The sequence below is a fragment of the Palaemon carinicauda genome, chromosome 7 (assembly GCF_036898095.1).
Source record: "Palaemon carinicauda isolate YSFRI2023 chromosome 7, ASM3689809v2, whole genome shotgun sequence".
Taxonomy (NCBI): domain Eukaryota; kingdom Metazoa; phylum Arthropoda; class Malacostraca; order Decapoda; family Palaemonidae; genus Palaemon; species Palaemon carinicauda.
The window spans coordinates 139,743,881-139,768,880 of record NC_090731.1 but is presented as its reverse complement, the minus strand read 5'-3'; the positions used below and the strand labels follow the sequence as shown (position 1 = coordinate 139,768,880).

Sequence of the window (25,000 nt, the reverse complement as noted above, 5' to 3'; positions counted from 1 at the left end):
CATATAAAACCTAGTGGAACTATTTTTTAAAAATAAAAACATTTTATAAAAAGCATGATATAGCTTTTGGTTAGTTTGTTGTCCCATGATACATAAAAAAATAGAACTGAGGTCCAACTTATAATACAAATCCTAATACAGTGTATAGTAGCTTTGCTTTTTCCAAGTCGTTTTTTATTGCAGTTTTTCTGCCTAGGGTAATTAAGAAACTGCTTTGCTGATGCTTAGTTGACATGCCCTATGCTTTTGAATGCCACTGCATAATTTTCATCTTGGAGCCTTATTCCCTCAGGTAACTTGAGAAACCATACTTCAGTTAAAACCACTTGATCACACTGCATAATACATTTACATAATGAATGCATAATATTTTGTGCCTTTAGAACACCGTTGTAAGATGGACCCTAGCGGTTGTCTTTGGCCGCGCTTGACAGAGAAGGGACTTGATGATGGTGAGTAATAGATGAGGAGGAAAGAATAGTAGTTTTGTGGTAGAGAAAGTTGTATTTGTGTGTGGCCAAAAGAAAGGCAAGGTTCCTTGTGGAATTCAAGAATGGATGTGGTCGTTGAAGTCCCCTGTGGTCGTCAAGGTTTTGTCTGTCCTCTTAGTATGTCAGTCTGTACAACAAGTCGTGATAGAAACGTTTTATTACATTTCTTCTTAGAATGTCTTATAGTCCTTAAAATGGCTATAAGTCAAAATCGTTGATCCTACGATCTTATAGTTATTTAACGTGTTTCCAGTTACAAAGACTTTTTGTGGATGGTACAAGCACGTTTTTAACAATAGATTAACTCCCAGAGTTTTCATTACATCGCAACTTAATCGATAATAACTATTCTAGACTTGAAACTCCTTTCAAGCGTACCGTTAAGTGTGCTGTCATTAACAGTGGCTTATTTATTAATACTGCCATTAACATCTCATTTCTCCTTTCTATGTTGAACAAAGAAATGCAGTTCATATCGGCTGAAACGTCGTCTTTAAGAAAGACCTACTGTAGACTTCCATCTTGGCCTTAGCCGTGTAAATGTTCATGTTCGTATTAATAGAAATGAAGAGGTCGAATCATAGGTCAGACGTTAGTAGCACGGATTTTTTTTTTCTTTTTTTTCGAAAATAATGCTATGACAGTAAGAAGGATACTTATAAGCGTTTAATATTTTTTTCGTGTATTTATTCCTATATTTGCAAAGCCGTGTTTATCACCTTTTGATTATTAGTTTCCAAAATAATATTTGCGACAAGTGAATCTGTGTCTGCCCACTTTTCACGTTCCCGGGTATTTCGCTAACCGTAAATTCTTAGAAATTGATAAATTTCTGTCAAACGTGACCTGCTTACAATCTTACTTGGGCGTTGCTTGATTTCTTTTGATCCTGTCATCGAAGACTGAAATTTATGCAGAATTCAATGCATTGCTCTTTGCTTCTGTCGCAAACTTGGTCCCAATTTCTTTTCTAAGATCACTCGCACTTAATCACACCCTAGAAATAAAAACCACATAACAATAAACAAGAATTATTATATGCTTAATTTTCCAACAATTGAATGCCTTATTTTAAACGCCACACATGTCACATTGTTTGCTAACACATTTCTTTGGATATCACGTCTCACCAATGTGGTATACTTTGACAAGAGTATTGATTCATTTGTAGCCATACTAAGCTTCATATGAAATAAGATCCTTGTTAGTTTTCATGCTATTAACCTAAAAATTCTTCATAGTTATTGTATGATGTTCTACAAATTTATTACTGTTGTTTTAATTATCGGAACAGTTATAGTATTAAAAGAAGTATTTTTTTCCGTGATCATTAAAATAGCAGTTATTCAACATAACAAGAGTCCGTATTTAGTTATAGTTACATTTAGCCATGTTACAATACGTATGTTCAAATTCAGGAACTTTGGTGGTGTTGTCCATGTTTTTTGTGTTAACAGTACAGTATAGATTTAAGAGATGTAGATGATGCTGTTGTTAATGCTGCTATTGCTATTTGTTGTTGCTAATGCTTTTGGTGTTTGCTATCTTTGCTGCTTTTAGTGCTTATGCTAGAAGGAGCATGAATTTGGTGTTTAAACTTAAGCGTAAATAATATTATTCACATGCAATACTTGTGTGCAGGTTTTGCAGACTACTGCAGAAAAGATTTAGTATTCTGTTATGCATTTGGTTTAAATGAAGAAATTGGTTGTACCATTATTTATAGATTACACGGTAAAAGAATACGAATTATTTTTTAACACTAATATAATAGTTTAGATAAAGTACAAATACACACACGCACACACTACACTATTTTTAACTATCTTACTGAAAAATTTAAATATTTCAGGATCATAACTAGGAACGAAGTTAAGTTAAACTGACCCTAAGAAGTATAGGCCTCCTATGTCTTGATTTTACAAAGTTCTTATATTTGAAAATAATGAGACCCTTTCAACAATTTATTTTTTGTCTTACCAAAAAGAACCAAGGAAATCAGTATTTCTTGACGTTACTATACTTATTATTACTCTGAAGACATTTACTTTGATCAAAAAGACATAATAAGTTTATAACGTTTTCTCCTTTATAATACCCACTGCATGCTGTATAGAAATGAATGGTAACTATTTTAATGAACATATTACTCGTTACTAATTACTTTGTATTGCATATTCAGAATCTAGACATTTTCTGTCTTATTGATTCCACATTACTGAAGTGTGACAGTCTTACATAATACACGTTTTGAATGCATTAGCTAGTAGTAGTTGTAGCAGCAGTAGCAATAGTAGTCATTATTTGCAGAGACTGTAATAGAACAATCTGAAGGCTATTTATTTGACGAGCAAGCGTGCCCCGCAAAATTAAATGCAATTTTGCAAAATTAGAATTATAATCGACGTAAAAGAATATGTAAAGGTAGAAATTTTCCCATTTCTATGCTATTTACTTCTGATGAATTTAAAGATTGAAGCTTTTCAGTGTAACTGACCAGAAATTTTAAAGCCTGCCTACTTCAGTGGTGTGAAGGAAAATATATCTTGACTAAGATGGAATTCAGTTTACGAGTACTTCAATAAATTGAATTATGAATTGAAAATGTGTTTCATACATTAGTCGAAAGAGGCTGATGCTCATGTATTCATTTTGTATTGACTCAAATAAAAGGAAAATTCAGACACAAAGACAAAGGGAAAAAGGAGATCCTAAGTTTAACTCGGAAGGAAGCTTGAAATTGTTCCTGTGTATCTTTAAGCATGAATGAATTATTCACATGTTTGTAAAATATTTATGTAAAGAAAAAAAAATCACTTATACATTTGTGCTAGATGTCAGTTCTGTTAAATGCCATCATTATTATATCTACGTGTTTCACTTTATAAGAAAATAGATGTTTCTAGTGCTTAGTGCAAAAGGTTGTCATCATTGATTATATTCGAGTGGAGATGATAGATTGGATTTAGATGGTACTCTGTGTGATATTATGATCACCATGGGGCTGTTATTCCTAAATTTTTCAGTATAATAAAATGCTCACGTGATTCTTGCAGTGCATATACTCCTTGGTCATTTTTGTGTGTTTTCAATTTAGTGTAAAAACTGTTGTGGATTGTTGAGTTTTCTTCAATACATAACATAATTTTTAATTACGCGGAAAACAAATATGATAAAACGTATTTTACAAAGTAATCCATAAAATTTTTAACCGGTGACCATTGGTTAAGCCCATACTAAATGCCCACCACAGAGATTGATGTTGGAAATATTGTGGCTTAGCTAGGTATGTATGGAAAATACAGATACACAAAACATTACAAAGAAGTTGATGAAACGTATAGCTGTTTTGTTGTGGGTTGTAAGAATTACTGAGGCATATCATTAATTAGAATATCTAGAAACTCTATGGTATGACTTGGACTGAAAAAAGTGGAGTAGAGGACAAAGTGATTATTCAATAAAAAAGGTTCGTTTTAGAAAATAAAACTGTATTTGTACTAGGTGCGTGAATCAGTTATATGAAAAGTTACCCGTAAAGCAAAGTTGCTTTATGAGGTGTCCATAGACCAAACGAAATATTACAGTGAAATATGAGAGAAGGACTCTGAAGGTTTTGAGAATGGATGGTATAGAATATAAGATGTCAAGAGTTATTAACATTTCTGGTTATGGAAGGAAAGGGCTTTTTACGTAGACAGAAGTCACAAGTTACGTATAAAAATGAGACTCTTGCTCAAAATTTAACTTACTAGCTGATTAATTTGATGTTTAAATTAGATGAGGCAATTGGAATTTTGTCCTGACGAAGTAATATGCGACCATTAACATATAGTATGTATATCAGTGTATGAGCGTGTGTATATATATATATATATATATATATATATATATATATATATATATACATACAGTGTGTGTGTATATATATATATATATATATATATATATATATATATATATATATATATATATATATATATATATATATATATATATTATATTTGTATACATATATTTGCATATACCCATATGCCGTACAGAATATATACAGTAAATTGTATATGAATGTTATATTTAGATATTTATATGTATTTGAATAACAATAATAATACCAATTCCCTAATATCGCAAGAGGGTCTGCCCCTCTCTTTTATTCTTCTCCTGTACTTCTCTTTCTCCCTATTTCCTTAATCTTTCCCATCCCTAGTACCTCCCTTTGAGCTATAAACTGGATTGTATCCAGGGGTACTCTTCCTTTCCCCATATTCCCCACTTACCTATTATTATTATTATTATTATTATTATTATTATTATTATTATTATTATATGTATTTAATTTTTCTTTTTATATTTATTACGTTAAGTTTTAAATGACGGCATATTTTTTTTTTTTTTTTTTTTATAAAAATTTAGATTCTAGTTCCATATGATAACCATAATTTTAATCTTCATATTTTAATTTTTTTTTAATTTATTACGTTTTTTTAATGACAGCAATTTTATTTTCATAAAAATATAGATTCTAGTTCCATATGACAAACCATAATTTTAGTTTTAGTCTGGTGGCTGATATGTTTCCTGCGTTTAGAAAATCATATATTTGCAGAAAAACTTTTGCTTCTCCCATTTAGTTTTCTAGGTAGAAGCTCTAATAGGTTTATTTTTGTTCTTCCTCCTCCTCTTCCTCATCATCATTGCCTTTTATTCTTCTGGTGTTTGCCTTGTGTTAAGATTTTTCCTGAAAGGGCCGCAGAAGTGGTACTCGGGAACATGCCAAAGACGTCTGGCCCGCGTGGTTAACATTCCCCAACGGGGAGCTTTTATGAGGCTTCACTACAAAGCTCTGTTGCTGTGAACTCGACAACTTTATTGTTTTTCAAGACTAAGATCTTGCCAAGTGAAGTCTAACTCAGAATGTGTTGCTGTTAATTAGCATGAGCCACATTTTTTTTTTTTTTTTTTTCATGATTTAGCTGAGAAATAAAAACTTTTTACATAGTATTTATTATTATTATTATTATTATTATTATTATTATTATTATTTTTGTTATTATTATTATTATTATTATTATTATTATTATTATTATTATTATTAATATTATTAATTATGCTGTAGAAACATTTTGTTTTGGTAAATCTTTTTATAAGATGTTTAAATATTTAGGGTTAAATATTTAATTTAAGTTGCTTATACAGTAAGGACGTTTATGCAATGCAACTTCATTTGTAGTCACCGGCTTTGTATTCGCGAAAATTTCATTCAGTATTTTGCCCATGTTCGTTAACAGGGTATTTACTCAAAAAAAAAAAAAAATAAATAAAAATAAACCATTGGCCTATTCAGAAAGTGGAAACATTATTTATAATGATGTAGAAATTTTTACTAAAAAGAGATAAGGTTCATTAATTTGAGAAATGTTTAGCTTAATATGTCGCATGTAAAGATTCCTTGAATTTTATAAAAGGGTCATAATTTATTCAATAAAATCAAATTGATTATAGTGTGAATTTAGAAGAAATTATTGTATTATGTAAAGCTAGCAAATGTCTAGTATTTTACATATGAATTTAGTTGCTCCTTTAGTGTCCTAGTGACTGGCAACGTTGCTGTGGCAGCTTTCATTTCACATTCATAGCCATTAGCTAGGACCTTTGACTTGAGAAGCCAACACAGTATGTACTTGGAAGCGCTTCGTGTTAGGAGGGGCTCTCCTCTTTCAGTAAAATATCACTAGAAAAGAATACTCATTTTTTTATTTTTGGATTATGATTCCGGGAAATTTGTTCTTCCCTGCGACAAAATTCATGAAATGTATAGCAAGCAGTCTTGCTTATGTAAAAGTCACTCGAAGGCTGTTTGTTTCTTGTCACTGTGAATTCTAATGAACATTTGCATGTTGTTGTTTTATTTATACTTTCTGAAAGAAAAATCAGTAATTTTTTACTCAAATGATATTTTTTCCATGATATAGATATTTTCTTTTATAAGTAAAAAGAATAACGATGAATAAATAAGATATGATACATTAGATAGTAGTTAACTAGATGAACGGTTTTTCCTCTCATACAATATGGAAATAAAATTATGGTTAAGTTAAATTTAGAATCGGAATATGACTATGGCAAGAGGAGTGCGTTTGCATGTTAACAGAAAATGTCTAGGCTTCAAAGACTGAAATAAATTAAAATCATAATCATGGAATTTTATATAAGCTGATACTTATTCATTATCCACACCCGCGGTTCAAGCAGGTGTCTTTTATAGATCTCTGTCATTATCGATGTACCAATGTCTTTTACTTAGTCAGTTTCTATTTTAAATCTATGAAACTTTACCTTGGTCTCAAACATGGCACACTTCACTCATTCATGGATTTCCGAATGACGGCCGGATTGCAGATATATTCAATCGCTTTTACTACATTTGATGTTGATGAATTTTCGATCCGAATATCGAGTAGCCGCTTCGACCCGATTACCCACCCAGTTAGGATTTGGCAATCAGATTTGGTCATGAAAAATGGTCAGGGAATTGGATTCACTTTACCGTGAATCGATCTCATTTGTCCCAATTTGTCTTATCTCTAGAGTCAGGTTTTGATGATACTGATCTTGATTTCACAATCATCTGTGATTTATTTTCCCTTGAGTATTATCATTCGATTCATGAGGTTATGGCTTCGTGATGATATTGTTTTTATTTTATGCAATCGAACATTATGAATAGGATTAATTACATGCTTCCCTATAAATGTTTCTAAAAGTGATTAATAAATTCTTGACTTCTATCTCAGCAAATCATTTTTAAAGAGAATGCCACGGATTTTGTTTTGTAACTTCTACGTACGACGAAAAGTCATTATATAACCTGTGTTCTATGTAATTTTATGATTTGTTTTAAACAGTGAAAGCATTCACCATTCCACTTTCTCCGTGTCCTATTTTCCAACATCTCGCTTGATGATGTGTTGGTTTTTTACACATTATTATTATTATTATTATTATTATTATTATTATTATTATTATTATTATTATTATTATTATTAAATAAAATTTGACACGTAATTGGAAGAACAGAGTTATACAATAAGGCAGCAGGGGCAAAGAAAAATGAAAATAATTACCTATAAATGATACATATCTTTGAAAGAATCAATAACGTAAGTAACGAATAGATTTTGAAGTGAAACTCGAATGGCTGTTGTTATAGAAATACTATTTGCACAAAATTTAATCTTCTGAAGTAATTGAGATTCAGCTTTATAATTATAAAGATTTTGTCCTAATTTTCACACAACAGGAACATAGGAAAAAAAATAGAATGGCTACCGTGATTAACTTGCCTGCAATTTTACATGGTGGATGGTATTGTTTCTAAGTGCCAAAAAAAAAAAAAAAAAAAAATAACCTGTTATGAACCATTAAGTGGGTTAATTGAACGATTTTTTAAAGAATATTTTTTCCAAGCAATACGATATTAATCGGGGACATAAAATCAACTGGAGGAACAAAATCAGAAACAGCAGAATATAAGTTTGCAAACACTTTATAATAAATTGGCAAGTCGCTTCATTAATTTGTAATGAAGGAGGGCGCTTCAAATTTCAGATGAATTGTACGTTTCTAAAATAAATATAAAGAACTGGCAGTGGATTTCTGCTGTCCTAAACCTATTACCAAATTACATTGACGAACATCCAACTCCATCACAGTAATTTGCGTTATGGAATAATTTTAGCGAAATCTTCGTTTAAAGACTCATCAAGAGCGGGGAACGATACATATCCTAGACAAATAACAAGCCTAAGTTTAAAAAGAAAATCACATATCATACTATTACCGTAAATATCCTGGAGACAATAATATTCTCTCTTTACTAGCCATCAGTAATAATTACTTGCAAAATGTTGATTAAAAATTGATAAAAGGACTGCAAAATGTCAACTAACCCCATGTGTTTTTGAGCCTCTTAATTAATACAGCCCAAAGATAAAAAGGTCAATACCAATAATATTACTAAGTGAACGAAATCTGTGGGACTCTGTACGATAAAGAATATTAAAAGAATGACATTTAAAGCAAACTGTAGACTAGGGAACAGGTGATTACCTTTAGTAGACGTATTCAGACGACTTGCCAAGTGGTGTTTAAAAACATGTGACAGTATGATGGCTCTTGGAATTGGTAGATAATCGGTATTCTTGAGCTACCATTCGTTTATTCATCTGATGGAGCAAAATATCCAAAATTGCACCAAGAGAAAAGTATTTCAATCAAAGTGCTTGGGCTGAAACTCATGTGTTAGTAACAGATTTTATTACATTGCCGTATTACGAAATTAGTAATCGGGTATCACGGTTGAGATAGATTGATTTCTACTCTTAGAACCAATTCCTAAATTGAACTGGGATGTGTTGAGTAGAGCTAAAATAGACATACATCTCTTTATAGCTTGACTGATTGTCACAATCCAGGTTTATTTCAATTCAGAGGCATTGGCTTCAATCATACCCCGTGTAGAAGCACTTGTCATAAAATAGATTTCCTTTTTATATACTGTATATTCAAAATTTCGAAGGAATTCTAAATTAAACGAACTTTGTGGCTCAATATATAACAAAATTATTGTTGTGTGAAAATTCTCATGTATATTATACATTATATATATATATATATATATATATATATATATATATATATATATATATATATATATATAATATATATATATATATATATATATATATATATATATATATATATATATATATGTGTGCGTGTGTGTGTGTGTATGTGTGTGTGTGTGTTTATACATACATATCAGCATTATGAGCCGTTACTAGTCCACTGTTACTTGTCCTCCTATGCTCGTCAATCCATCGTCTTCTCAATCTTTCATTGAACTCAAATTATAAAGATCCTGTATTAGAGATCATAGTTCCTAAATATGTAAATAATTCAACCTCATTAATCCTTTCTCTTTCCTATGATATTTTATCTTCCTTTGCATATTCCGTTCTCATTATCTCTGTTTTTCTTCTATTTATTTTTAGGCCCAACCTTATGTGATATTTCATGCATTCTGGTAAGCAAGCTATGCAAGTCCTGTAGTGTTTTGTTGATAAAGACAGCGCCATCAGCATACTGACAACGCCTTCCCAGAAATCTCTGATTGGCTTTGTGAGCAAAGGGACACACTCATACAGTATGATGCGTTCAAATCATACCTCTTGGAGCAGTACTCACTTCGAAAACCACCCATGTAGCCAAGATTTTTCAGCTCAATCAACAAACGTTTGAGGATCAAATAATTGATCAATATTGCTCAACTTCAACTTGCTGCAGACAGTTCTCCTCATGAAATGAACTTACTTCATGTCTTTTGGGTGCAATACATGCAAGAATCATGTGCAAGCCGCCCTTCCCGATGTTGAAACCTTACCTAAGAAAGATCTAATGGCTAGAGTTGATACCCTTATGGACACCTACTTCTCCCACTATCCATAACTCCACTCATGACGAAGGGGACAACCATTCAACGGTGACTGAAGCTGAGGTGAATGTTGTAGGACATCAACGTTAATTGAGTGACATGCCTGGGCAGTGACAAAGCCGCCCACCATACATAAGCCACCCCACACCATCAATGGATGACGCCCCTTGCCTTCTCTTGTGCTACTACCACTCCAGGTTCTGAGTTGCTGCTAAGAAACATGTTACCAGATGCCAATGGTCGAATAAATGTGTAAGAAAGACTATCAACACAGGCAAGGCCTCCCCATTAACTAATCTCTTCTTTTTGCATGATTCAGGATCTAATTTGCTCTTTCTGGTTTATACTGGTACCTGTCATTCCCTTCGGTCCCATCTTTCAAAGCTTGCTGATGTCTGATTGGCGGCCATCAATGCCTCTACTATCCACACCCTGATTACCCATGGTTACAAGACACTGACTCTTTTGTTTGGGAGTGCCCAGTACCAGAGAAAAAGAGAAAGGGAAGATCTAGAATTAAGGTTAGGGACCCAAAAGGAGAAAATAGTGAGCAATTTAGGAGAATTGTGAGGGAAAGACAACTGGAAAGGGTGAATTTAGAGATTGGATAGGGTAACAGAGTTGAAAATATCTGGGTGGGCATGAAAGAAATATTTGTTGGAGACATGGAGGAATTAGTGGAAAGAGACAGCGGGTATGGTTTGTCAAAAGGAGAATAGTGGTGGTGTAACAGAGGGGGGCAAGAGTCAGTTTAGAGAAAATGAAAGGTATTTAAGGATCGGAAAATAAGTCATGCACAGGATGCAAAGGTATGGTACAAAGAAAAGGAAAAAGTTTCTAGTAGGAAAGTAGGTATAGCTATTGGAAGAGTAGTAGCGCTATTGAATAAAAGGCTTTGAACGAGTGAAAGAGAAAATTTATCCATAAATTTTAAACCCGAAGAAAAGGTTAAAACAGGATGTAGTATAGAGATGGAAATATATTGCATTGGGATGAAGACATTAAAGAGGAGATGGAGAGAATATTTTGAACGAACGGTTGAATACTGAAAAAGAGAGAGAGAGAAACACTTGAGAGTGGAAGGGCCAGTAATGGAAATACAGAAGTGAAGCGGGCATTGAGTAAAATGGAAAATGGTAAAGCACTGGTCCTTCTGAGCTTCAAATTAAAATGGTCATAATACGAGCTACAGAGAGGGAAGAATGGATGCCGGATTTGTTAAGAGCAATATGGGAAGAGGAAATAATTTCTAAAGACTGGGTAGAGGGTCTATAGGATCTATATTTTAAATAGAAAGGTAATATCATGGAATGTAGTAACTACTGGGGAAATAAGCTAACAGGGCATGGTTTGAAAGTTTTTGATATGGTGCTAGATGTGAGATTGAGAGATATTGTAAAGAGTGGGAAACAGAAATATTGATTCAAGAGTGAAAGAGGGACTGTTGATGCCATCTTTATAGTAGAGCAGCTACAGAAAAAGAGGCTATAAGGAAACCATAAGCCCTTCTGTGCTATTTTAGATGTACGGAAGGCTTATGATAGAATACCAAGAGAAGTAATGTTATGGTGCTTGAGGAATGGGAAAGTCCTGGAGAAATTAGTTAGAATGGTAGAAATAATATATAAAAGAAGAAGGACAAAAGTAATAACAGCTGTTGGGAAACAGAAACCTTAAAAGTTAGTGTTGGATCACACCAATGGTCAGCATTGAGCATGTTTTAGTTAGTGGTAATCTTGGATGCGTTAAAAGGGAAGAGATCAGAAATGAAGTGTTTTGGGATTTTTTGTATGCAGATAATTTGGTGATTACTGCTGAAAAGGAAGAAGACTTACAAAGGAGAGTTGTAGAGTGGCAAGAGACTTTGGTGAGGGTGGCTCGAGGGTAAATGTGGATAAGACTGAAGCTATGGTGACCAGAAAGGTAGGTAGGGAAATGATAGTCATACATGAAAGTAGATGTTCAGTTATGTACAGTGGAATAATTTAGATACTTGGGATCTACTATAATTTAGGAGGGAGAAAGCTAGAATGAAGTTGAAAATAGGATAAACGCAGCCCGGGGGAAATGGTAAGAGGTAGTAATCGTGGTATGTGAAAAGAAAGTGCCAACCAAGCTAAAAGCCAAGATCTATAGCACAGTAGTAAGACCAGTGTTAATGTAGAGATTGGAAACGTTGGCTTTAAGCCAAAAAGAGGGAGCAAAGCTTGAGAGAATTGAGATGAGATTACTGAGGTGAATTATGGGAATATCGCTGCTTGAAAGATTGGAAAATGATGAAATAAGAAGAATGGCTGGAGTAGTAACGATTACAGAAGTGATCAGTGTCATAATTTGGATAGTGTGTGCACGTATTGAGGATGGATGGTGGGGAGGGAATGAGGAGAGCTTGGGAGGAACCTGTTAAGGATGAAGATCAAGAGGGAGGAAGAGAATTAGATAGCGAGATAAGGTGACAGAAGATATGGAGAGAAGAGGTTTGATTGAAGAGGATGCTTTTGCTAGAAGGCATTGAAGAGGGTGCATCAGGCAATCAACTCCTTAATGTAGGTAGAATGGTGGGAAAGAAGAAGCATACCAGTGGAATTTCATCCTTGTCGATAGTACACTGCCTCTTATCGAAGCAGTTTTCCTCGCCCATTTCCACCTCCTGGTTGGCATTGCACATCCACAGTTTGTCAAAGCCAGCTATTACTCATCTACACCTTTATAATCTACTCCCTCCGATATTGCTCTTCACATCAGCATGACCACGGATACCTACACCCACTTCCTCACCATGTATCCCATCATCTTCCACTCAGAACTACGCCAGACGCCCATGGTTACTACCAATCACGTTATCTATCATTATATCAAGACGACGTGTACCCCAGTGTTTGTAAGATTCAGACTTTTGGCCCAGACCACTTGACTGCTGCTAAATGCATTCATCGAAATGGACCTTTGTCAAAGGGCTTGCTATGGTCATTGCCCCTGCACATCTTCCTGAAGAAGCATGGACTCCTACGCCCTTGTGGGGATTACAGGTCTTAACATGCAGAAAGAATCAGACCACTAACCCCTCCCCAGCATTACCGACATCGCTACCTATATTCTCAATGTTCGAGTATTTTCAACCCTTGACCTGAAGAGGTATTATTATTATCATGTGCCCATGAACCAAGAATAAATCCCCATGACAGCCAATTTAAACATATAATTTCAATTAATCCTGCTTTGGTCTTTGTAATGCAAGGGCCACATTTCAAAGGCTCATGGATGGAATCTTAGGTGACCTCTCCTTCTGTGTATATTACGTAGATGGCACTGTAATTGTCAGTGGCTACTTACCTCTTGGTAATTGTAGACGAGACTCTTTAGCTATGTTAAGCAGCTCTTCAAAGGGAGGTGTACACTCCAAAATCAAACCATTGTACTTTACTCTTGGGGAGTGACATAGCCTCTATACCATGGTCTTCCACTGTTTTGGGTTAGAGTTATCTTGCTTGAGGGCACACTCGGGCACACTGTTCTATCTAATTTCTCTTCCTCTTGTTTTGCTGAAGTTTTTATAGTTTATATAGGACATATTTATTTTAATGATGTTACTGTTCCGGAAATATTTTATTTTGTCCTTGTTTCCTTTCCTCACTGGGCTATTTTCCCTGTTTGGGCCCCTGGACTTGAAGCATCCTGCATTTCGAACTAGGGTTATAGCTTAGCAAGTAATAATAATAATAATAATAATAATAATGATAATAATAATAATGATAATCCCCCTCCCAAAGAACACTACCTATGCACCTACCAATGGTGCCAGGGTAGTGGCATTCTTGGGTCATCACATCACTCATTACGACATTCGCCTCCTTCCTGAGAAGGTTCAGCATTACAAGAGTTCCTTATGCCCCCAACCATCAAAGTTTTGCAGGAGGTCTTGGGTATGGTGAACTATTATCACCAGATTTTGCCAGCCATTGCTGGTACTCTTGCCCCCTTTTATGACTATCAAAAGCAAGCCCAAAAACTTGAAGTGGCCCCCTCTTCAGGAGGGCCTTCTTTAGTGCATAGAACGTGTATCAAATGCTACTGCTCTAACCTTTCCCATGCCAAATGCACCTCAACTACTCATCACTGATGTCAGTGATATCGCTTTAGGGGCAGCACTTGAACAAAGTATCAACTGTTCTACCTGCCCATTGGCCTGCTTCAGTAGAAAACTTTCCAAGGCGGAATCAAGCTACTCTACCTTCGACTTGGAGTGTATTGACTACTGTCCATTACTTCCACCCCCTTTTAGAGAGCACATCCTTCATCATTTGCATGGACCATGTGCCCCTTGCGTACACTTCACTTGGCAGTCCGATGTCTGGTCTACCTTTCAACATTGACATCTCTGCCATTTCAGAATACAACAGTGCCATTTAAAATATCCCTGGTAAATTGATTCTCAATGCTGATGCCCTTTCTAGAAACAATAGCTGCCATCCACCTTGGAATAGATTGCAAGGCCTTGGCAGTAGCCCAATGAAAGGACCCTCAGTATTAAATCTACAGGACATCCTGCACGCGTCTCCATTTGGAAGACGTCTCCCTTGATGACTCCAATGCCACGCTCTTCTTTGACTTAGGTACTGTTAGACTACACCCGCCCGTGGATATCTGCCTCCATGTATTAAGAGGTGTTTCAACTTTCCAATAGCCTCTCACACCCCACTCGCTGATCTACTGCAGGGCTACCAAAGAGGCAAAGAATTCAGTCTGAACCTGTATTTCATGTCAAACTTCAAAAGAGCATTAACACACTGATTTGGGTGTGGATACTTTTCATCAACCTCAGCGACGTTATACCCACATTCACATTGACATGGTTGACCCCCTACCTACGTCACGAGAAAAAGGTTACGATTTCACAGTTATCAGTCGCTCCACTCGACCTAAACCCATACCCATATTACCTTACTTTCTGGAGGGATGGCAAGATTTGATATCTGGGAGCATATTACTTCTTGCAGGGGTACCACTTACACCTCTCAATTGGGGACATTATTAGGACATCTCGACATCACCCTATATCAGACAGCCGTTCATAACCCTACATCACATGTAATTATGGAATATATCCATCGTACCCTCAAAATAGCTTTGTCCTTCTGCACCAACTTGAGTTGGTTTCCACAACATCTCTTGGTTGTCCTTTGGATGGAGGACCACTCCCAAGGACATCGTGCATTTCTCAGGGGCTTAAACGTTATACTGCAACCCTTTGGTCGTCCCTTCAGAAATTTTTCCTTCCCTATTTTCCTCCAATGATCTCCAGTGCATACGTCACATTGTGGGGAAATTATTCCCCACCATTAGACATGCAAGCCCACATCAAAGCACCAAATGCCAAAAGATCTACACATTGCAACACAAACTTTCATGCACACCCTCTTTCACATACATGTCTGCTTCCAGGGGTAAGCGTGTATTACATGTGCTGCAAGTATCGAACATACACCACCATCTGACTAGTCAACTTAAACAACAAAAGAGGATTTTTTTTCATTACCAATCTTATATTTTTATGTAATGTCAACAAAAGCCATTGAATGTACACATATATTATCACCCTTATGTGACCCATTGGGGTCTATAAATATCTGTGTTGTTTGCTAGATAATATTAGTTATTCGAAGCTCATCATGTATCCATGCCTTCTTCACTCCCGTCTAAAACTGGTGACCAACAAAATTGAAGTCGAAGGATATAGGATTGAGTCACTACTACCTTACAGAATAATTACAAGAAGTTTTATGCAGCCCCAGCATGAAAAAAAAGAAGGTTTCTTAGCATCTGTCTGGTTTACCTGTAGTCACCCCTATTAGGAATAGTACTACTCTTCGTAGAGAGAGTGAACAGGCGAGCTATGCCTTATAAATATGTTCAAGTTTGGAGTTGAATTATTTCATCCTTCAGCCATGTTAGGCTGAATACTAAATACCAACCTTTCAGGGATATCTCATCACCTTTCGTTGAGGGTGGAAAATTCAAAAAAAAAACAAAAAAAATTGGCTGGCCGAACGAAAATACCATCTTTCAGCATTGTAAAGATATGTAAATAATATAATGGTAGTCAAAAAATTTGTCGAGAAAGAAGCAAGATTCGCGGACTTTTCTTCTTTAATGTCGTCTTGATTTTTCCTCAGAAGCCATTAGTTCATTAACAGACGTCTACTTTCATTTTTACTTTGCTCATGGCTATTGAAAGGAAAATGGCAATCAATAACAAAAACAAGATTTATAGATAATGAAGAATGCTTTCTATAAATCCTTAAGCATTGTCATGTAGTAACGTCCCACATACGCTTATAGGAACGAAATAGCTATTTATTTCCGACTCACCAAGAAAGGGAAAAGCAAGTATTATGTAGATTGTGTTCTTTTATATATGATGCTGAAAGGTACAAGGAACGTATTGCTACTGCTGACGGTTTTGCAAAACCAAGGTTATTCGTGAAAGTAATCAAATCTACTACTTATCCAGAGGGTTTCGTTCGACCATCATATTTTTATTTTTTATTCTTGTCAAGTAAATATTACTGAATCAAACCCATTCCGTTTTTTAATTGCTATTTGTACGTTATCATACGGTATTAATTTTGTGCAGTACTCGTATTGCTGCACTATCCTTTTCTGTTTGGCCTATACAAAAGTATTTTAACCCCTTATAGGAATTTTTTGTTAATTATTGTGATAGGGTTAAGTTTGTCATCTTACATATGAAAAAATATCCATTCACCATGATGGATATGTTATGAGAATTCAGGGAATTGTGTGACTAATTTTTATTTTACATTAGTCTTTTTTTGTATCGTCTGGTGTGAAATATTTCAGTCACATTTCTATGTCTAATGCAACCCTTAAACATTGAAACTCTTCGCATATTTGAGATCAAATTACATTTACATGCACCGGAAAGCTATACAAATGCAACGGCGAACTGAAGAACAAATTTGAAGTGAAATATAGTTTAACAAAGCCGAAGGAATAACAATATTAAACCTACAAAAATACAGCTTATAGTTGTTCCACTAATGAAATATGTTAAAAGTATATCATAGTATGAAAAATATGCAATAGATGTGCAGAAAAATATAGTCTACATTATAATTGAAACAAGAAAAATATATATTTAATCCATACTCTGTACAGAACCTCGGAAGAATTGAAGAAATATTTGGACATGGATTATTGATATTACTTGTTGCGATACGGATAAACGCTAAACACGTTTAGCTTTCTGTTTTTCGCTTGGAATGAATTTTCAGTCCTTTTTCTGTTTTCATCATTAAGAGAGAGAGAGAGAGAGAGAGAGAGAGAGAGAGAGAGAGAGAGAGAGAGAGAGAGAGAGAGAGAGAGAGACTTTTTTTCTTTTCTTTAATACTGGATATATATATATATATATATATATATATATATATATATATATATATATATATATATATACACAATAATTTTAAGCAGCCATGAAATTACAGTTATGCAATAACTAAGTATAAAACATGATCCAGTTTCTGTCGTTAAAAGTCTTGACAGGCAAACATGTCTAAAATATCTGAAGCGCGGAGCGAAATAACACGAAAAATTAGAGCAATGTTTCTGCACTAATAATCATAGAGGATACCCTGTACAAGTCCTCATCCTCTCTTACCCCGCCTTTCCTGACCCTTTTCCTGTGCCCCCCCCCCCCCCTCCCACCCCGCAATATCCATACCCAGGCTAGGAAAGGTATACAAGGGAGAACACGAGATTCATGTCACACGGTGTTTTTTTTTTTTTTTTTTTTTTTTTTTTTTTTCCCCAAGAGATGTAGCTTATGTTTCGAAAATTTGTATAGTTGTGCAAAAAAGCATAATTGCTTCATAATGGAATGTGAGGTTATAGAGAAATTTTGTTCCGACTTTACCTGAAAATGAAATAATAAGTGTATGTAATAAAAGTCACTCGTAATCCCAAGTAGGAATTTCCTTTATGTGCCAGACCTGATGTAAATTTGCATGAAGTGACATTCTGGTGATTCGTGTTAAGAGTTCTGCCAGAATTAAAAGGATTAAATCACATTAGTTTAGAAAATTGTTTACCAAGAGTCTCCCTTATTTTACGAACAGTGCCAATTCTTTCTATATATTATTTTTTTTCGAAAAACAGTTTTGATATCTTCTAGTCCGTTTGTCAGAGAACAAAAACCATTAGATTTCGATTATTATAAAATTATTCGTTTGTATATATATATATATATATATATATATATATTGTATATATATATTGTATATATATTGTATATATATATTGTATATATATATATATATTGTGTATATATATATATATATATATATATATAGATATATATACATGTATATATATATATATATATATATATATAGATATATATACATGTATATATATATATATATATATATATATATATACATAGATATATATACATGTATATATATATATGTGTGTGTGTGTGTGCGAGTGTATATATACCGTATGTATGTATGTATGCATTTTTATATATATATATATATATATGTATATAGAGGCTCTATATATACATACATATATATATGTATATATATATATATTATGACATGCCTAAGCTGAATGTCCTCATATTCAGTGGTAAATACTTTAGCTTGAAGATGGCCTTAGCTAACACTCAGTAGGAAGCATAATAAAAATAATATTCCACCAAAATAAAATCCAAACTGTGCGAAACCATGGTCGGGTGAACGAAATTCAGCAATCTCTTATTATAATTATTAATTACTAAATATACAAATTAACATGAATTACTTAACACTTATACATGAACGAAATAGTTTCAACAAAACACTTCACTATAATAATCAAACATATGGCAAATAGTTCAATAATTCAACACAATTCAACATATCTAAATAACAAAATACACTTAGTAATAGGAGAAAGAGCCACGAACACTGTCTTCAAAACAGGAAGAATAAGGAAGAATACACCTAACTTAACAAGAAATTTTAAGTACCCAATTAAACAAAATGAAGAACATAAAGGAGGAATAATGGGAAAAGAGACTTTGCTCTGGACAAGGAAGGATGAAAGTGAAGAAAGCAATCAACAGAGGGCGTGCATAAAGAAAGTAAGAAAATACTAAAAACAGTTTATAATATTCAATATGTACAATAGTGGAGTGAAAACTTGACAATTCCCCCCCACTAAGATGGGTCCATAGAGGTGGATCCAGCTGAAGATGCTGATGGAAGGCGTGACAAGGTGTCTGCAATGGTGTTGTTGGTTCCCTTGATGCTTTGAAGCTGAATATTAAAGGTGCCAAGGATGTAAGACCACCGCAAGAGTTTCAGATTTTTGAGTCTGGCACGGTTGAGGAACGTGAGAGGTCGGTGATCAGTAAAGACAATGACCCGACGATGACCTTCAAGATAAGGTTGGAAGTGTTGCAAAGAAGCTACGATCGCGTAAAGCTCCTTCTCCACGGTAGCCCATCTGGTTTGTGCTCCTCTGAAAAATCTCGAGTGATAGGCTACTGGTAGGTAATGCAGTGTTGGAATACAGCTGGTGTCATTAGGAGCATAAGATTGTAGAAGTACAGCTCCATAACCTATGCCACTGGCGTCTACCTGTAATAAAAATTCCTTTGAGAAGTCTGGTGCCCTTAAAATTGGTTTAGAGATCAAGATACCTTTAAGCTGATTGAAAAGATTGTCTAATTCCTTGGTCCAAACAAAGGTTACTTTGTTAGATAGTAGTGCATATAATGGAGCAGCAAGAATAGCGAAATTTTTAATGAATTTGGAATAATAAGAGACCATACCTAAAAAGGTCTTAAGTTGAGATTTTGAAAGGGGTACAGGTATATTCATTACACTCTCAATATTAGCATCTTTTGGCATTATTTCTCCACTGCCCAAATAATGACCAAGGTATACAACCTTAGCTTGCCCAAATGAACTCTTGGCTAAGTTGATGGTGAGACCTACAGTACGTAGTCGTGTAAACAGTTTTGAGAGTGTGTGCAGATGTTCCTCCCAAGTCATGTTTGCTATGACTATATCGTCCAAGTATACATAGACATTAGGTAAATCTCTGATTACCTCTGCCATCAGCCTCTGAAATGTAGCAGGGGCATTAGAGAGCCCAAAAGGCATAACGACATATTCAAATAGGCCAAAGGGTGTTACAAAAGCAGAGATTGATTGGGCCTTTGGGGTCAGTTTTACCTGATAGTACCCTTTTAGTAAATCAATCCGAGTCAAAATCTTTGAATTACTTATATTGTCTAAAATATCATTGATCCGTGGCAAAGGAAAAGAATTTTTAATGGTGACCTTATTCAGTCTGCGGTAGTCTGTACATAGTCGTAACTTACCGTTTGCTTTAGGTACAAGTATACAAGGTGAAGCCCAAGGGGAGGTACTTGGGACTGCTAACTTGTGATCTATCAAGTACTGTACCTCTGACCTTAAGGATTCAAGCTTCTTTCCTATCGCTCTGTAAAATGGTTGTCTGATGGGCTGTGTTCCCGGCTCCAGCAAGATGTCATGTTGAATCAGGTTACAGGTTCCTGGATCATCAGTGCACAAGTCCTGAAAACTGGTGAGTAAGGAGTTTAGTTCTTTGCTTTCATTTGTAGACAAGTGTGATAAGAAGGAGTCAAGCTTACCCATTATCTCAGAGTTAGTTAAATCACTAATAGTAATCAGTTCTGGTTCTTCATCAGGGTCTTCATTAGTAGTAACAGGATAGTCATCTTTAGACCTAAGAGTTGAGGTAGTCACCAATGTTACTCGAGGTGGTCCACTATTTACTCTACTTTGGTACCGCTTCAACAAGTTCACATGAACTAATTGTGTGTCCTTCTTCCTATCTGGGGTACTAATTACATAGTTTACCTTAGAAAGACGATCTAGGACTGTATATGGGCCGGCAAACTTCTCTCTCAATGGAGCTCCTGGAATTGGATGGTATTAAAGTACCTGGTCACCTTTCTGGAACTCCCTTAACCTGGCTTTCTTGTTCCCCTGTTGCTGCATTACTTGTTGCGAGGAAAGGAGGTTAGAACATACCAAATCATTTATCTGATGAAACTTACTTTTAAGGTCTTTAATATATTGCAACGTGTTAGTAGTCTCCTCTGGTTTCTGATGCAAAATATTTTCTTTCACCATACCCAATACAGTTCGTGGTCGACGACCAAACAATGCCTCAAAGGGAGTTATCCCTGTGGAATCATGTGGAGTGCATCGAAAAACATACATTAGGAGATCGAGGTCCTCATCCCAATGATTTGCCGTTTCACTGCTGTACTTACGCAAAAGGTTCTTCAAGGTTTGATGGAACCTTTCCAGGGCACCATTTGTCTGTGGATGATATATAGAGGAGTTAACATTATGAATATTCAATGTATGCATAGTTTGTTTGAAGACATGGCTTGTAAAATTAGTTCCCTGGTCACATTGTAACTCATAGGGAAATCCTAAAACAGTGAAAACCTTCCTAAGGTTAAGTAATATAGTCTTTGCATTTGTTTTTGATTGCAAATGCCAAAGGGTACCTTGAAGTGGGACACATAGCAGTCAGTATGTATTCATTCCCTCTCTTAGTCTTTGGTAAGGGACCAATGCAATCTATGATGAGTTTGTAAAAAGGAGTTTTGGGTACTAGTACGTTCTGGAGTGGTGCTGGCGGGATTCTCTGGTTAGGTTGACCTGTAACCTGACAATGGTGACATGAAGCAACATAGCTCTTAATATCTTTACCAAGCCCTGGCCAATAATAGTCTTCACTTACTCTTTTGTAAGTCTTGTTAACCCCTAAGTGGGATTCTGCAGAATGAGCAAGGTCTAACAAGGAAAGTCTTAGAGGTTGAGGAATGACTATTTGGTGGCAATCCCTCCAAGTATGGTTAGAATTAATCTGTGGCGACCTGAAATGCCTGCAGAGAATACCTTTATTCACATAAAAATATGGCCATTTTGGATTTTCATCTGGAATTCTCACCTTTTTCCAAAGTTCACTAAGGCTGGGGTCCTCTTTCTGTAGCTCGGTAAACTCTTTCTTACCTACGTTCACCAAGTCTAAGGCCTCCATAGTTCTTCCAGTAGTTTTACTCTCACTTTTCAAGTGTCCTGCCCTGGAAGTATTCCTAGTCACAACCTGAGTTATAGCTGGTGGAGATTCTATGGACTTACTTTCTTCTTGGATTACGAAATCAGGATCTGAAATAATAAAATTAGTTTTCACCTGTGACCCTGCTAGATCATTACCCAAGATCAGCTCTACTGGAGAACACGGCAAGGCTTGCTTTAACACAGCTACTTTAGCCTTTCCTGTAAAGTAAGGACTAACAATTTCCACTTCAGCAAGAGGCAGAGTCCTGGAAGAGGTTAAATCTGAAATGGTTACAAACTCCCTAGTGTAAGTTAGATTCTTCGAACCTAAGTCTGCCAATATAGACTGAGAGGAACCAGAGTCTCTGAGGCACTTCAGTGAAGTACCATTTACAGTAACATCACAAATAAATCCTTCAAACGGCTGCAACCCTTCCATCGGAGTAGTCACATGGCATGTGCTCCTTGACTGGGCATTTTTACCTTCTTTTGCTTTTGAAGTTTTGCACTGGGGAAGTGGACAATTTTCAATAGTGTGGCCCTCTTTCTTGCAGTAAGTACAGGATACCTGGGGAGATTTGGAAAAGGAAGGAGACGATTTGTTAGTTTGACCCTTTTGCGATTTATGGATTAAGTGGTAATCATCGGCGAGACTAGCTGCCTTCTTTACCAGTGTTTCACCTTTAAAATGAATGAAGGTTGAGATATGAGTAGGCACTTTCCTCAAAAATTCTTCTAGAAGAATCAAATTCTTAAATGATTCGAAGTTATCAACACCTGCTCTTTCTAACCACTTATTCAACTGCCTATTTTTGAGACTACAAAATTCTACAAAAGTTTGGTTGAAAGTTTTAACAGAATTTCTAAAATTTTGTCTGTACCCCTCTATGGTAATGGAGTATGCATCCAAGATAGTTTTCTTTAACACTGTATAGTCATTTTCACTTACCAGTTGTGAAGCAACAAATGCAGCTTTACCCTTGACTTTGTTCCTGATGAGCAAGGACCAGAATTCTACAGGCCATTTTAAGGTTTCTGCGATTTGTTCAAAGTTCTGGAAGAAAACCTCGGGATCTCTCTCGTCGAAATCAGGTACAAGCTTACTGGCTTTAAAAACTTCGAACGTAGCAGGGAGTGTGGCTTCCTTTCTGTTACTTAAAGAAAGCTCCTGGAGTTTTTTCTGGTGTCTTATTTCAGCTTCTCGTTCCTTCTCTCTTGCTTCTGCTCTCTTCTCTTCTGCTTCTGCTCTCTTCTCTTCTGCTTCTGCTCTCTTCTCTTCTGCTTCTGCTCTCTTCTCTTCTAGATAGAGCTCCCGTTCGGTCGTTTCCTTCTCTACCTTCTCTAACTGCAATTGAAGCCTTATTTTCTCTACTTCTGTATCTACTGGAACAGGCGGAAGTACTCCTGCTGCAATTCTGAGTGCTTGTACTTCTTCATCATCTGCAATAATCTCTTGGTTAATTAAATAATCCAAAATGTTACTCAGTAATCTGGCCTTCACATAAGCAGGATCAACCACAATGTTACATTTTGCTGCTAGGTCACGCAGATCCTGTTTAGTAGCATACCTGAGCGTAGATAATTCCTCTTTGGGGTTTCCAGCAAAGCTCTCTAGATTAAAAGGCATTTTGAACAAGGTTTAAATACTCACTACACAACACTTATGTAAATACAACAAATCCTACCTACCTAACAATGAATGGCTGACTAAACGCGAACACATTAACTCTGTTAATCATTCTAAACAGTATTCATATTTATAAAATAAAGTTAACAGTAGCCACACGTACATTGCTCCGAACGTAAACAAATGTATCAAGTTATATTTACTACCGAGAACCTATAATGATAAATTTAGGTAACTGCAGCCCAACGCTATTACTGTATTTATAATAGAACGCTAACAGACAGCGAGAGGAGTATTTAAATACGAATAACAACTGCTAGTTACAGAATGGTAATTACCTAAAGATATATGCAGCAACCTGACTAAACCACATGTCTAATCTTGGGGAGTTAAACTAGCGCAATTCAGTAATTACAGAAAGTCTGGAATCACGGAGTGTTCGAGGTACACAAAAAGTGCGAGAATGAACTAATACTTCCGCAATGAGAAGACTTTAAAAGGAGTACAGTGGATTTTGCTAATCCGAAAGGTCGGGAGCTAAACAATGATGTGCAAGGTAACGCAAGATTAACGTAACTTATCACTTTTATATGATAGCGAGGGTGACCTTTATTATGGAAAATATTAATGAGGCGGGCATAAGAGGCGATATACGCAGAGATCCCTGTCAATTAACACTTGTTATCGACTTATCCTTCAAAAATACTTTACCTTGGTTTGAGGAGAGATGAGGTGTATTCTTGCCTGGTAACTACTGTCAAACACAGTTAATGAAGGCGAAGAACAGCGTAGCGTGGCACTAACTGTACAAATCAATGAAGCACAATATCTGGACATATCGTTCACCAACAGTTCTTAAAAATTCACCAAAAACATTTCAACAGTATAGTCACACAACAGATTTGGAATCCCGGTCAGGCCCCCAAATTATGACATGCCTAAGCTGAATGTCCTCGTATTCAGTGGTAAATACTTTAGCTTGAAGATGGCCTTAGCTAACACTCGGTAGGAAGCATAATAAAAATAATATTCCACCAAAATAAAATCCAAACTGTGCGAAACCATGGTCGGGTGAACGAAATTCAGCAATCTCTTATAATTATTAATTACTAAATATACAAATTAACATGAATTACTTAACACTTATACATGAACGAAATAGTTTCAACAAAACACTTCACTATAATAATCAAACATATGGCAAATAGTTCAATAATTCAACACAATTCAACATATCTAAATAACAAAA

General features: G+C 35.4%; 2 protein-coding genes across 10 annotated transcripts in view; one reads left to right on the top strand and one right to left on the bottom strand.

Moving 5' to 3' along the window:
• Window positions 1-25,000, top strand: part of LOC137644036 (uncharacterized) — a 971,945-nt gene that overhangs the window by 848,880 nt on the left and 98,065 nt on the right. The gene's annotated exons all lie outside the window — the stretch shown is intronic.
• On the bottom strand, window positions 20,130-23,563 carry LOC137644035 (uncharacterized). Its single transcript, XM_068376927.1, has 4 exons — window positions 23,074-23,563; window positions 22,015-22,692; window positions 21,107-21,374; window positions 20,130-20,607 (listed from the first exon to the last, which is right to left on the bottom strand). Exons 2-4 carry the CDS (start codon window positions 22,561-22,563, stop codon window positions 20,564-20,566), a joined length of 861 nt encoding a protein of 286 aa, XP_068233028.1. The 5' UTR covers window positions 22,564-22,692; window positions 23,074-23,563; the 3' UTR covers window positions 20,130-20,563.